The 12,549-nt window shown below is 46.7% G+C and overlaps 1 protein-coding gene across 2 annotated transcripts in view; it reads right to left on the bottom strand.

The window, feature by feature from the left end:
• Positions 1-12,549, bottom strand: part of stac3 (SH3 and cysteine rich domain 3) — a 62,688-nt gene that overhangs the window by 16,623 nt on the left and 33,516 nt on the right. For both annotated transcript variants that reach the window (XM_059955612.1, XM_059955611.1), the window contains 3 exons: positions 10,584-10,681; positions 6,007-6,088; positions 3,593-3,690 (listed from right to left, as the gene is read on the bottom strand). In XM_059955612.1, the coding sequence (XP_059811595.1) occupies positions 3,593-3,690; positions 6,007-6,088; positions 10,584-10,681 (278 nt within the window). The remainder of the gene's footprint in view (positions 1-3,592; positions 3,691-6,006; positions 6,089-10,583; positions 10,682-12,549) is intronic.

Below are 12,549 nucleotides of genomic sequence, written 5' to 3' on the forward strand. Positions count from 1 at the left end.
TTCATGCACTTCCGTTGAGGCAAAGGCGACAGTTAATGCCTTTCTCCCAGCAGGCCGGGATGGGGAGGAGGCACAGGTCCTCCCCATCTCTGAGTTACCAGCCCAGTGGGAGGGAGAGGCTGAGAAGAGGCACCGACACTCTGGGCACACAACCAGAACGTATTGGCGCAGAGGAGGAGCAGGTGCAACCGAAAGGTCTATGCGCAGAGCAGTCACGAGTGAGAGATAGCAGAGCCAGGACCATCGAAGAGCTGGCTCTCAAACCTGAGTCATGAATGCCACAGAGTAATAGGGTAGTACAGAAGCAGGCCCTTCAGAATCAGAATCAGGTTTATTATCACTGACATGTCTCAGGAAATGTGCTGTTTTGCAGCAGCAGTACAGTGCAATACATTAAATATCAATTACAATAAGATAAAGAGAGCAAAAAGATAGTGAGGTAGTGTACATGGGTTCATTGTCTGTTCAGAAATCTGATGGCAGAGGGGAAGAAGCTGTTCCTAAAATGTTGAGTGTGTGTCTTCAGGTTCCTGGACCTTCTCCTTGATGGTGGTAATAAGAGGGCACGTCCTGAGTAATGGGGCTCCTTAATGATGGATGCCACGTTCTTGAGGCAGCGCTTTTTGGCAATGCCCTCAGCAGTGGAAGGCCTTGTGCCCTGGAGCTGGCAGAGTTCACAACCTTCTGCAGTTCTGCAGTTCTGATCCTGTGCAGTGGCCCCTCCATACCGGATGTTGTTGCAACCTGTCGGTATATTCTCCACGGTGCATCTGTAGAAAATTGCTAGGATCATTGGTGACGTACGGTACCAAATCCCGTCAAACTCCCAGAGCGAGCATGCTGACCCTCTGGTGTTCTTGCATCACTGATCCTCTGCACCAATGCCCTGGCTGGTGCAAGGGCAAATATGAGTGCACACTTGAAGGAAGGAGGCCTCTGAAGAACAACACGATGGGTGGTGCAAAGACCAGCTACCCAACCTTGTCAATGAGGGTTCACAGTGATGGAGCTAGCTCTGGGCAGGACAGTGTGCAGATCTCCCAAGATCTCTCCATTGGACATTAACATAGTCATGGTTATGTCACTGGACTTGCTATCCAGAATTCGGGATTCGGATAATCGAAAGGTCAGGTGCCCACCTCAGCCCTCCAATGAACATGTAAATTAAAAGCTGCTATCAGCATCCTCTGGTGAACTCCATAGGGGAGGCCCATAGGTCACTGGGTGCCCACTGAGCAACCTGAGGACATTATTGTGCAGCCACTGACTTGTTTCAAAGACCATTTGGCCATAAATGTTCATTGGAGAAGGACACCTGCTGACTTAACTTGGCTTTGCCCGAGCATGCCTCCAATCCAGCTCCAGAGTGCAGATGGCACAGCAGACAGAGATTGCATGTTCTCCCTGGGCCTGCATGAGTTCCCTATGGGTGCTCCAAGGACACATGCATCAGTGTGTTAATTGGCTGATATGCTGGTGAGGGGTTGATGGGAAGGTGGAGAGTCGTACAGGGAAAGAAAACAGGGAGTGAGATCAATGGAGCTGGTTCTCGGGAGCAGGCGAGGATCCAATGGGCCAAATTTGCTCCTTCTGTGTCTCTAGTTATCACCCTGCCACCTTCTCTAATTGTCAGCTTTGCCAGAGGCACTGAAACAAAACAACAGTTCTGTGGTCTGGTGGAGGAGGGAGGAACGAGGGAGGGAGTTCTCAGACACCCCGTTGTCATGGGCTCAGGGGGAGGGAGGGTGGATCTGAGTACTGCTCACAGGGGTGGAGACACCTGATCCCTCCTGAAACTGGAGCTGGCTCATTAGCACAGTCACACAGCATGGAGTCAGCCCTTCGGCCCTCCAAGACTCTGCTGACCATCAACCATCCATTTACACTGATCCCATTTTATTCTCTCCACACTCCCATCAACCTCCCTCAATTCTACCCCTCACCCACATTTTACCAACCTGTACATCTTTGGGATGTGGGAGGAAGCTGAGACTCATCTCACTCTGACAACAGGACTCCAAACATAGTTTGGACCACAGCTGTCCTTGAACAGTGCTCGATAGTAGGAAGTAAATAGTTTTCCTGCTAAAGCCATTGATATGCATTTGACGTTTGACTGTCTTCAGGGACAGTTTCATGGGGCCATAGAAAAGTTACAGCAGAAAGGTAGGCCATGCAGCCCATTGAGTCTGTACTGGTTCTCTCTAAGAGCAATTCACCCACTCTCTCCTACAGCCCGTGACTCCCTTCCTTCCAGATACTTACCCAGGTCCCTCTGAACGTTATGACAGAATCCTCCCCAATGACCGAATTCCACACCTCAACCACTCACGGCGTCGGTTTCCTCAGGTCACTGTTAGTACTTGTCCCAATCACCTATTTCACTCTCTGCCAGAACCCTCTCCATCTCTGTCTAACCCTTTGTGGTTTTAAAGTACAAGGCGTTTTAAGGCAGAAGGGCCATCATGAGGAAGATTATGAAGTCAAGAATCCATCTTATCGTATGAGAGATCCATTCAAGAGTCTGACAGCAGCTGTCCTTGAGCCTGGTGCTCTTAAACATTTGTATCTTCTGTCCGATGGGAGAGGGAAGGGGAATGTCCCGAGTGAGACCAGGTCTTTGATTATGTTTGCTGCTTTCCTGAGGCGGCAGGGACTGTAGGCAGAGTCAATAGAGGGGAGGCTGGCTTGTGCAATGGACTGGGCTGTGCCTACAGTTCTCTGCAGACTTCTGCAGTCTCGGTTAGGGCAGCTGGCGCACCAACCTGTGATACAATGGGCTTGTATGTCTTCTATGGTGCATCTGTAAAAATTGGTGAGGGTCAGCCCAAGGTTTCTGCCACCTGCTGTGAGGCAAAGGCACCTGCATGGCTGCAGCTTCAGGACATGAATAAGTCCAACACACACAAAGTTGCTGGAGGAACTCGGCAGGTCAGGCAGCGTCTATGGAGAGGAATAAACGGTCGACATTTCGGGCCGAGATCTTTCAGCAGGACTGGAAAGGGAGAGGGAAGAAACCAGAATAAGAAGGTGGGGGGAAAGAAGGAGTACAAGCTGGCTGGTGATTGGTGAGGAGGAAGATGGGAGGTGATAGGTGAAAGAGGTAAAGGGCTGGAGAAGGAATCTGATAGGAGAGGAGACTTGACCATGGGAGAAAGGGAAGGAGGAAGGGTACCCGAAGGAGGTGATGGGGGTGTGTCTGTGCAGCTCACACACAAGAGTTAACAAACAGATGCCTCACATCAGGAGCCACAGATGGTCAAAGAACAAAATAGTGTTCTTTTCAACAACGTCGACAAGATCCAGCTCCCCCGTCGCTGCTGTGACTTCTGCTCAGGCGCCTCTAGTTGCCATTGCGCAGTTTGCAAGAGCAAGAACTTTAATGCAGAAGAAGCCTCACTTGCGTCTCTCCCCGCTGGCTTTGCAGCTGTCAGAAAACGCAGGGCTCTCTCAAGGAGCCTCGAGCTTTCAGCTCCCTCGACCCCCGGCACACGCCTGAGCTGCTGGTGCAGGGGAGCACAACTTCAGCCCCCCCACCCCTCCCTGCCCCCACCACCACCCCCTCCCACCTCAGATGGGGCCCAACACTCACATGTTTTTTGTCCTCAGAGTTTTTCTTCCTCTCACGGTTCGCCATCACGACTCCTGTCCTGAGGGTCTCATAGACGGGGTCTGACCGATTTGCCACAGCTGAGGCAGAAGAAACAGGGAATTAAACAGAACTTACAGCAGGGCGACAGGCCATCACTGGTCCAATGGGACCATATTGGCGCTTATTTACCCCACAAGCCCCCACTCATCCTGTTCATGGCAACTCACCAACAACCCCCTGCACATCCATCAGCCTTCAATCCCATCTTATTATGTTCCTGGTCTAAGCCTTGAAGTAGTTTCTTCCATATTCTGCCTACTCTTTTGGAATTCCATATCAGATTATCGCACATGGAACCTGATATCTCTAAGGAAATGGGAAGTGGAATCTTTTCTCCCAGAAGTGTCTGTTGCACTCTTTCAAAAATTTCCAGGCCTTGTTGGGGTCACCCCTCTGCCTCCTGTCTTTCTGAAGAGAGCATCACAATCAGCTGGGACTGGCCTAATCGGCTCCTCAATTCTGGGATCATCCTTGTACATTGATTCAGAATCAGGTTTATGTACTGGTTAGGCACAGGAGTACATTCAGCCAGAGTCTCATTCCACCGAGATGTAACACTGAGCATCATAGGAAGTCATTCCTACCTGTGGCCATCAAACTTTACAACTCATCCCTTAGAGTGTCAGACACCCTGAGCCAATAGGCTGGTCCTGGACTTATTTCCACTCGGCACGATTAGCTTATTTTTATTTAATTATTTATGGTTTTATATTGCTATATTTCTTCACTATTCTTGGTTGGTGCGGCTGTAACAAAACCCAATTTCCCCTCAATAAAGTATGTCTGTCTGACTGTATTATCACTGACATTTAATGTGAGATTTGCTGTTTTGTGTCAGCAGTACAGTGCAACGCAAAAATTAATTTCAGTTTTTTTTTTACTTTTTATGATCAAAATAAACTTTATTCATAACAAAAAAATATTCTCAAGAATAAATAGTGCAATGCCTTTTCACTCTTTGCATTCACAGTCAATGTTTTCTGTTACACTGCATCCACTCATGTGACCTTCCAGGGTGGTACACTTCTGCAATAATTGAGGGGCTTCCTCATCCAACCAGCCCCTATCTTCTCCAGTAAGTTACAATGAATAGATAGTGTATAAGAGGAATAGTGAGTTAGCATTCATGGGCTCATGAGATTGTAGCCCCATCGTCAATGCCCCTGTAAGACCCACAAAATGCTGGAGGAACTCAACAGGCCAAGCAGCGTCTATGGAAAAAAGTACAGTCGATGTGTCGGGCCGAGACCCTCCATCAGGACTGGAGAGAAAAAGATGAGGAGTCAGAGTTCGAAGGGCTGGGAGGGAGAAACCCAAGGTGATAGGTGAAACTAGGAGGGGGGAGGGGCGAAGTAAAGAGCTGGGAAGTTGATTGGTGAAAGAGAAACAAGGCTAGAGAAGGGGGAATCTATTAGGAGAGGACAGAGGTCATGGAAGAAAGAAAAAGTGGAAGGAGCACCAAGTTTGAGAAATCGGTGTTCATGCCATCAGGTTGGAGGCTACCCGGATGGAATATAAGATGTTGCTCCTAACTTCATTGCGACAGTAGAGGGAGCCATGGATGGACATGTCGAAATGGGAATGGGAAGTGGAATTAAGATGGGTGGCCAATGTGTCCCCCTTTTCTGGCGGACGGAGTGTGGGCGCTCGGCGAAGCGGTCTCCCAATCTACGTCGGGTCTCACCGATACACAAGAGACCACACTGGGAGCACCGGACACAGTAGATGACCCCAACAGACTCAGGTGAAGTGTCGTCTTATCTGGATGGGCTAGTTGGGGCCCTGAATGGTGATGAGGGAGGAGGTGTAGCACTTGTTCAGCTTATAAGGCTAAGTGCCAGGTCTCCAACATGGGGCAAAAGGTTTCTCTGACCAACCTTTGACTTGCCCCTTCCCACTACTTCCCTAACTGCAAGCAAACTTTGTGTGCTTTTGTATGGGGTGAGGTATCCAGATTTCTCTGAACATCAATATTTAATAGCTTTACATAATTTAATTGCCTTTACTGTTTTTCTTATCATTGTCAATGATGTCATATTCCCTATATTGCACCTGCCCACTCTTTGGCCACTCACTTGAATTGTTTATAGCCTTTCATGAATTCTTTGCCTTCCTCACAATTTACCTCTCCACTGGCTTTTGTGTCTCCAGCAGATTTACGGACAATACACAGGTTTTCAAGACGCTCACGAGTAACACTGCAGAGTACCCATGGGTTTGTTGGCACATAATTCCCCCTTTGTCAGCTGCCCTGACAATCTGCTTGGGCTGCTTAATGCTGATATCGGCCACTGTAATAAATGCTTTGGAGGTCCAGGCACACAACACACTCACGAGTCCGAATGTTCACTTACAGAAGGGCAGGAGCTCCTTGATACAGGCGAACTGCTGGTTACTGTAGAGAGGAGAGCTGTAGGCTCGGCGGAAACCCGGGGGCTGGACGGAAAAGAAATTGGAACTCATGAAGACAGTTCACCAAATGTTGGTGGGATCACACTGTTGTGATTCACCCATTGATAAATTCATTATCCTGCCCTTCCTAAAACCAGGCAGATTAGCCACTTATTGACTCCCGCTGTACACCAGTTTATTATTAGAACCACCATATCCAGATCATTCTTAGCCAATCAGAATTTATTTCCCATATTGCCTGACCTTTCAAAGTATCAAGTATCCTTGAATAAAAGTATCCTTGAATAAAGTCAAACAAAACTAAGAGAAGACATATGTACCGTTAGCCTTCAATACGAGATGACAAGAATATAAAAGCAAGGATGTCCAGTGATGCTGAGGCTTTATAATGGATTGGTCACGTTTGGAGTATAGTGAGCAGTTTTGGGCTTCATTATCTAAGGAAGGACATGCTGGCATTGCAGATGGTCCAGAGGAGGTTCATGATAAATAGTCTTGTGAGACCATGGATTTGCACCTTGGAAGGTTTCCAGGGCGCAGGCCTGGGCAGGGTTGTATGGGAGAATGGCAGTTGCCCAAGCTGCAGGCCTTCCCCTCTCCACGCCACCGATGTTGTCCAAGGGAAGGGCACTAGGATCCAAGCAGCTTGGCACTGGTGACGTCGCAGAGCAATGTGTGGTTAAGTGCCTTGCTCAAGGACACAACGCGCCGCCTCAGCTGAGGCTCGAACCAGTGACCTTCAGATCACTAGACCGATACCTTATCCACTAGGCTACGTGCCAACACAATTGATAATTACCTGGGGAATGAAAGCATTAACATATGTAGAGCATTTGATGGACCTGTACTTACTGGAAATTAGAAGAATGAGGGGGGAATCTTATTGTAACCTATCAAATAGTGAAAGGCCTAGATAGAGTGTACATAGAGAGGATGTTTACAAGTGAGAGGGTCTAGGACCAGAAGACACAGCCTCAGAATAAAAAGAATTCCCTTTAGAACAGAAATTTATTTAGCCAGAGGGTGGTGAATCTGTGGAATTCATTGCCACAGAGAACTGTGAAGGCCAAGTCATTGGGTATATTTAAAGCGGAGGTTGATAGGTTTTTGATTAGTAAGAATGTCAAAGGTTATGGGGAGAAGGCAGGTAAGTGGGGCTGAGAGGGAAAATATATCAGTCATGATCAAATGGCGAAGCAGATTTGATGGCTGAGTAGCCTATTTCACCCTCCTATGTCTCATGGTCTTAAATACTCAGCAGGTCAAGCAGAATCAGTGGAGAGAGGAACAGAGTTAATGTTTCAGATCAAACATCCTTCATCAAACCCTGTTTCTTGTTCCACAGAGAAAGGTCTTGGACCTGAAGCATTAACCCTGTTTCTCTCTCCGCAGATGCGACTTGACCAGTTGAGAACTTCTAGCATTTTCTGTTTTTATTTCAGATTTCCAGCAACTGCAGATTTTTTTTTCAAATACCCCTGAGTATTTGAAGCTTTGTTCACCTTGCAACCATGTGCCTAATAATGGTGATTGAATCATTCCAGTCATCGTCACCGGTGACTTTAATCGAGCGTCGCTAATGAAAGTCTGAAGTTCTGTCAGCACATCCAAGTGAGCACTCGTGGAGATAACACACTTGACCACTGCTACACTTTCTTCAGCAAAGCTTACAAAGCTCTCCTTCGCCCAGCTTTTGGAAAATCCTGCTTCGATCCTGCTTTTGCTGACGTACAGACAGAAGCTGAAACAAGAGGTGGCCATAGTTAAAACTGTCCACTGTCCAATCAGTCTCCATACTGCAGGACATCAACTTTGATGACATCAACTGGAATGTCTTCCATGATGAGGATGTCTCCGAGTTCACGGATAGAGTCACGTGCTTCATCTGGAAGTGCATTGACGATGTTGTCCCACAGAAGTCGATCGGGGTCTTCCCAAACCAGAAACCCTGGATCAATAAGTTCAGTGTGAGCTGCACTTACAGTATGACGCAGAGCTTATGCTGCCAGCAATCAGCAGGAGCTCAAGAAAATCAGCTACGATCTGCGCAAAGCTATCAAGGCTGCGAAACAATACAGGGACAAGATTGAGTCAAGATTCACAACGAATAGCACACGTGACTTGTGGTGAGGGTTGCACACCATCACAGACTTCAAAGCCAAACGTTGTGGTGCTGCCAACATCGCGGCCTCTCTCCCAGATGAGCTCAAGTCGCTTTTACGCTCAGTTCGATGTCGCTAGCTCTGAGCCTCCGAGGAAAGCCACTGATACAACCTGGTCATCTCTGAGACACGCAGATGTTTCCAACAGGTGAACAGTCGCAAGGCTGCGGGACCAGACGGCATCCCAGGGTGGGTACTCAGAGTGTGCGCGGCACAACTGGCAGGTGTGTTTACAGACATTTTTACTCTCTCCCTCTCCCAGTGTAGAGTGCCCTCTTGCTTCAAAACATCCACCATTGTCCCTGTACCCAAAAAGACCAAGGTAACATGTCTGAACAACTGGCATCCTGTCACTCAATAATAAGCAAATGCTTTGAGAGGCTGGTCAAGGACTACATCTACAGCATGTTACCACCCAAACTGGACCCCCTACAATTCGCCGATCGACAGGTGATGCAATAGCCACTGCTATACACACCGTCCTTACACATCTGGAGAAGAAGGATGCTTATGTGAGAATGCTGTTCTTGGACTGGAGTTCAGCATTCAACACCAAGATTCCCTCCAGGCTCAACAAGAAGCTCAGGAACCTCAGCCTTCACCCTGCCTTGTGTAGCTGGATCCTGGACTTCCTGTTGGATCGCCAGCAGGTTGTAAGAGTGGGCTCCCTCACCTCCAACACTCTGACTCTCAATACAGGAGACCCTCAGGCCTGCGTACTGAGTCCCCCCACTTTACTCCCTATATACCCATGACTGTATCACCAGCCACAACTCTAATCTGCTAATTAAATTTGCCGACGACACTACGTTGATTGGCCTTATCACAAACAATAACAAGGCAGCCTACAGGGAAGGAGTCATCTCTCTGACACAGTGGTGTCAAGAAAACAACGTCCCCCTCAGTGTTGCATAAACAAAGGAGCAGGTTGTGGATTACAGGAGGAATGGAGACAGGATAACTCCTATTAACATTACTCTAATGGATTTGGGGTTGAGAGGGTGAACAGCTTCAAGTTCCTCAGCATCCACATCACCGAGGATCTCACATGGTCTGTACACACCGGCTGTGTGGTGGAAAAGGCACAACAGTGCCTCTTTCACCTCAGACGGTTGAGGAAGTTTGGAATGGCCCCCAGATCCTAAGAACTTTCTGCAGGGGCACGATTGAGAGCATCCTGACTGGCTGCATCGCTGTCTGGTATGGGAACTGTACCTACCTCAAACACAGGACTCTGCAGAGAGTGGTGTGGACAGCCCAGCGCATCTGTAGATGTGAACTTCCCACTATTCAGGACATTGACAAGGACAGGTGTGTAAAAAGGGCCTGAAGGATCATTGGGGACCCGAGTCACCCCAACCACAAACTGTTCCAGCTGTTACCATCCGGGAAACGGTAGCGCAGCATAAAAGCTTCTTCCACCAGGCCATCAGACTGATGAACTCAAGCTGATTTGTGTACTCTATATTACATTGACTGTTCTATTCTATTTATTATAGATTACTATCATCGCACATTGCACATTTAGATGGAGACGTAACGTAAAAATTTTTACTCCTCATGTATGTGAAGGATGTAGGAAATAAAGTCAATTCCATTCAATCTCAAAATATACCACTCATTCATTTACCTTATTCTGAATACTTTGTGCATTCAGTTAAAAAGTTTTTAACAGTGACCTTTTACCATTTTTCTAGTGACTCTATTCTTTCTGTTATATATTCTGTCTTGTCTTGTCACACCTTTACTGCTACATTACATCAGATCTGGAAGTTCTTACACTCAATCCCCGACCTCTGCAGTGAGACATCTCAATACACAGGGCAGATAATTGACCTCGGTACTCCTGGTCGATGAGGCAGAAAAGACAGCCAGGAACCTTGCCCTTCCTTTGACCCCAAAGACGGCTGATGTCAATATAACCAGCAGTTAACTGCACACAACTCCCATCGCACCCAACTGCCTACTGGGCACAATTCCCTCTTGCACATCATTGTGCCATTACCACACAAATGTCACAGCAAACCATCGCTCACTCCACGATTGCCCCTAAAACACTACAACTCTATTGCCCTTAGTGAGATTTACAGTTTGGTTTACTCTATAATCTTACTCAATGCACAGAACTGCTCATTGTACACAACTGTCCATTGTATATGACTACCCACTGTATACAATTGACCCAGCACAATATTGCCCACTATACACTTCTGCCCTCTATACACAATTCCACCTTGCCCACTATTGCTCCTGCACACTTTTTCCCATTATACACCATTGCCCATTGTACACTAGTGCTGCTTACACACTATACTTGCCCCTTGCTTATTGTTAAGAGGAATAGTGTTCAGACTTACAATCTTGCCGAAACATCTCTGGAACTCCACATAAGACTGACAGTGATGGTGGATGTTGGTTTTGCAATTCTTGCATCTCAAGCCAAACTTGTTATTTACTGCAAGACACACATTAATCAACAATTAACAGAGACAGAAAGTGCAGAATACACAAAATGCTGGAGGAACTCAGCACATCACGCAGTATCTATGGAGGGGAATAAACAGCCGACGTTTCAGGCCAAGATCCCTGATCAGGACTGGAAAGGAAGGGTACAGAAGTTGGGGGAGGGGAAAGAGCACAAGCTGGCAGGTGATAGTTCCTCCAGCATTTTGCATGTGCATGTTTTGCTTTAGATTTCAAACATGTATAGAATCTCCTATATCTCCGAACCTGCAGAAAACTGGGCTTTAGAATTTTAAGAGACATCAAATACTTATCAGATAAACTTGAGACCATTTCATCCTGCACATGATATGCATTCATCTCTCACACAATTGCATCACGGGAGCATGGGGACGAACATTTTTGTTGATATCAAGCCAGAGTTGAACACTTGCACTGTGCAGCTGAAAAATTAGGACTCATTTTGGATAGAGCCTGTTATGGGGAGCTCCATACCCAACCAGAGCGGTTGTCACGGCAGCCTGCACATTGGAGTTAGGCTGCTGATCTCCATCAGTGAGGGCTCTGGTGCCTTGTTGAGCAGGAAGAATGACCAAACAGGTGGTGGGTACTCCAACCACATTAGGCGGAGGAGAGCTGGAGCAACGTGTACAACCATCAAAAACTACAGTAATGAACTACTGGTGTACAATGGGAAATAGTGTGCAGGAGAAAGATGAACTGGGATACAATAAGAAAAACCTCCTACAGTAGGTGCCAATGGCTAGACCTTCCCAACATCACCACTACTAAGATAGTTGAGAGCATGAGATAGCAAAGACACAGTGGAGGGACTGAGGCAACCGAGGCATCAGTAGACCACAGGAACAAATTTCTCCCTCCTTCATCAGTGAAATTTATGGATTAGGAAAGAATTTAGAATTAAACGGCATGCAAAAAATGCAACAAAAAGTGAAAGATTAAAAAAAAGAAGTTGGAAGAACTGCAGGATTTGAAATGTTTGATGAGGATGGTACCAGGAATACGAGGGTTTACAGATCAAGAAAGGATGGGCAGACTAGGTCTCTTTCTCTGGAAAGAAGGAGGCCAAGGAGTCACCCTGTAAGGGGTTTTGATAGAGTGGATGGTCATTGAGAGGATGCTTCCAGTTGCAGGGACGAGCAGAAGCAGAGGCCATCAATAAAGGAGAATCACCAAGGAGTCCAGCCGGGAATTCAGAAGGAACTTCCCCAATGATCATAGAACACAGAAGAGTACAGCACGGGAACAGGCCCTTCAGCCCACAATGTTGTGCCAAATTAATTAAACTAGTAATTAAATGCCTAACTAAACGAATCCCTTCTGCCTACATAATGTCCATGTCCTTCTATTCCCTGCATATTCGTGTGCTTATCCAAAAGTCTCTTAAGTGCCTCCGTCATACATATTTGTTTCCACCAGCACCCTGGGGTCCAAGCACCCACTGCTCCCTGTGTAAACTTACTCTGCACATTTCCTTCAAACTTTACCCCTCACTTTAAATACACATCACCTAATGCTTTGACCCTGGGCAAAGCTGTGTACTTTCATAATCTTGTACACTTTAAAGTTCATAGCTCAAAGTAAATTTAATATCAAAGCACTTAAATGTTACCATATATTACCTTAAGGTTCATTTTCTTGCAGGTATGTGCAGGGAAAATAAACACAATAGAATTTTACAAAAATAATACAAAAAAACAGACAAAGAAGGACAAACAACCAACATGAAAATGAAGAAAAGCTATGCAAATAAAAATAATACTGAGAACATGAGTTGCAATTTTTCTTGAAAGTGAGTCTGCAGCCTGATGTTTGTAGGGTTAATGACTGTTCCTGTAC

The sequence above is a fragment of the Hypanus sabinus genome, chromosome X1 (assembly GCF_030144855.1).
Source record: "Hypanus sabinus isolate sHypSab1 chromosome X1, sHypSab1.hap1, whole genome shotgun sequence".
Classification (NCBI taxonomy): Eukaryota; Metazoa; Chordata; class Chondrichthyes; order Myliobatiformes; family Dasyatidae; genus Hypanus; species Hypanus sabinus.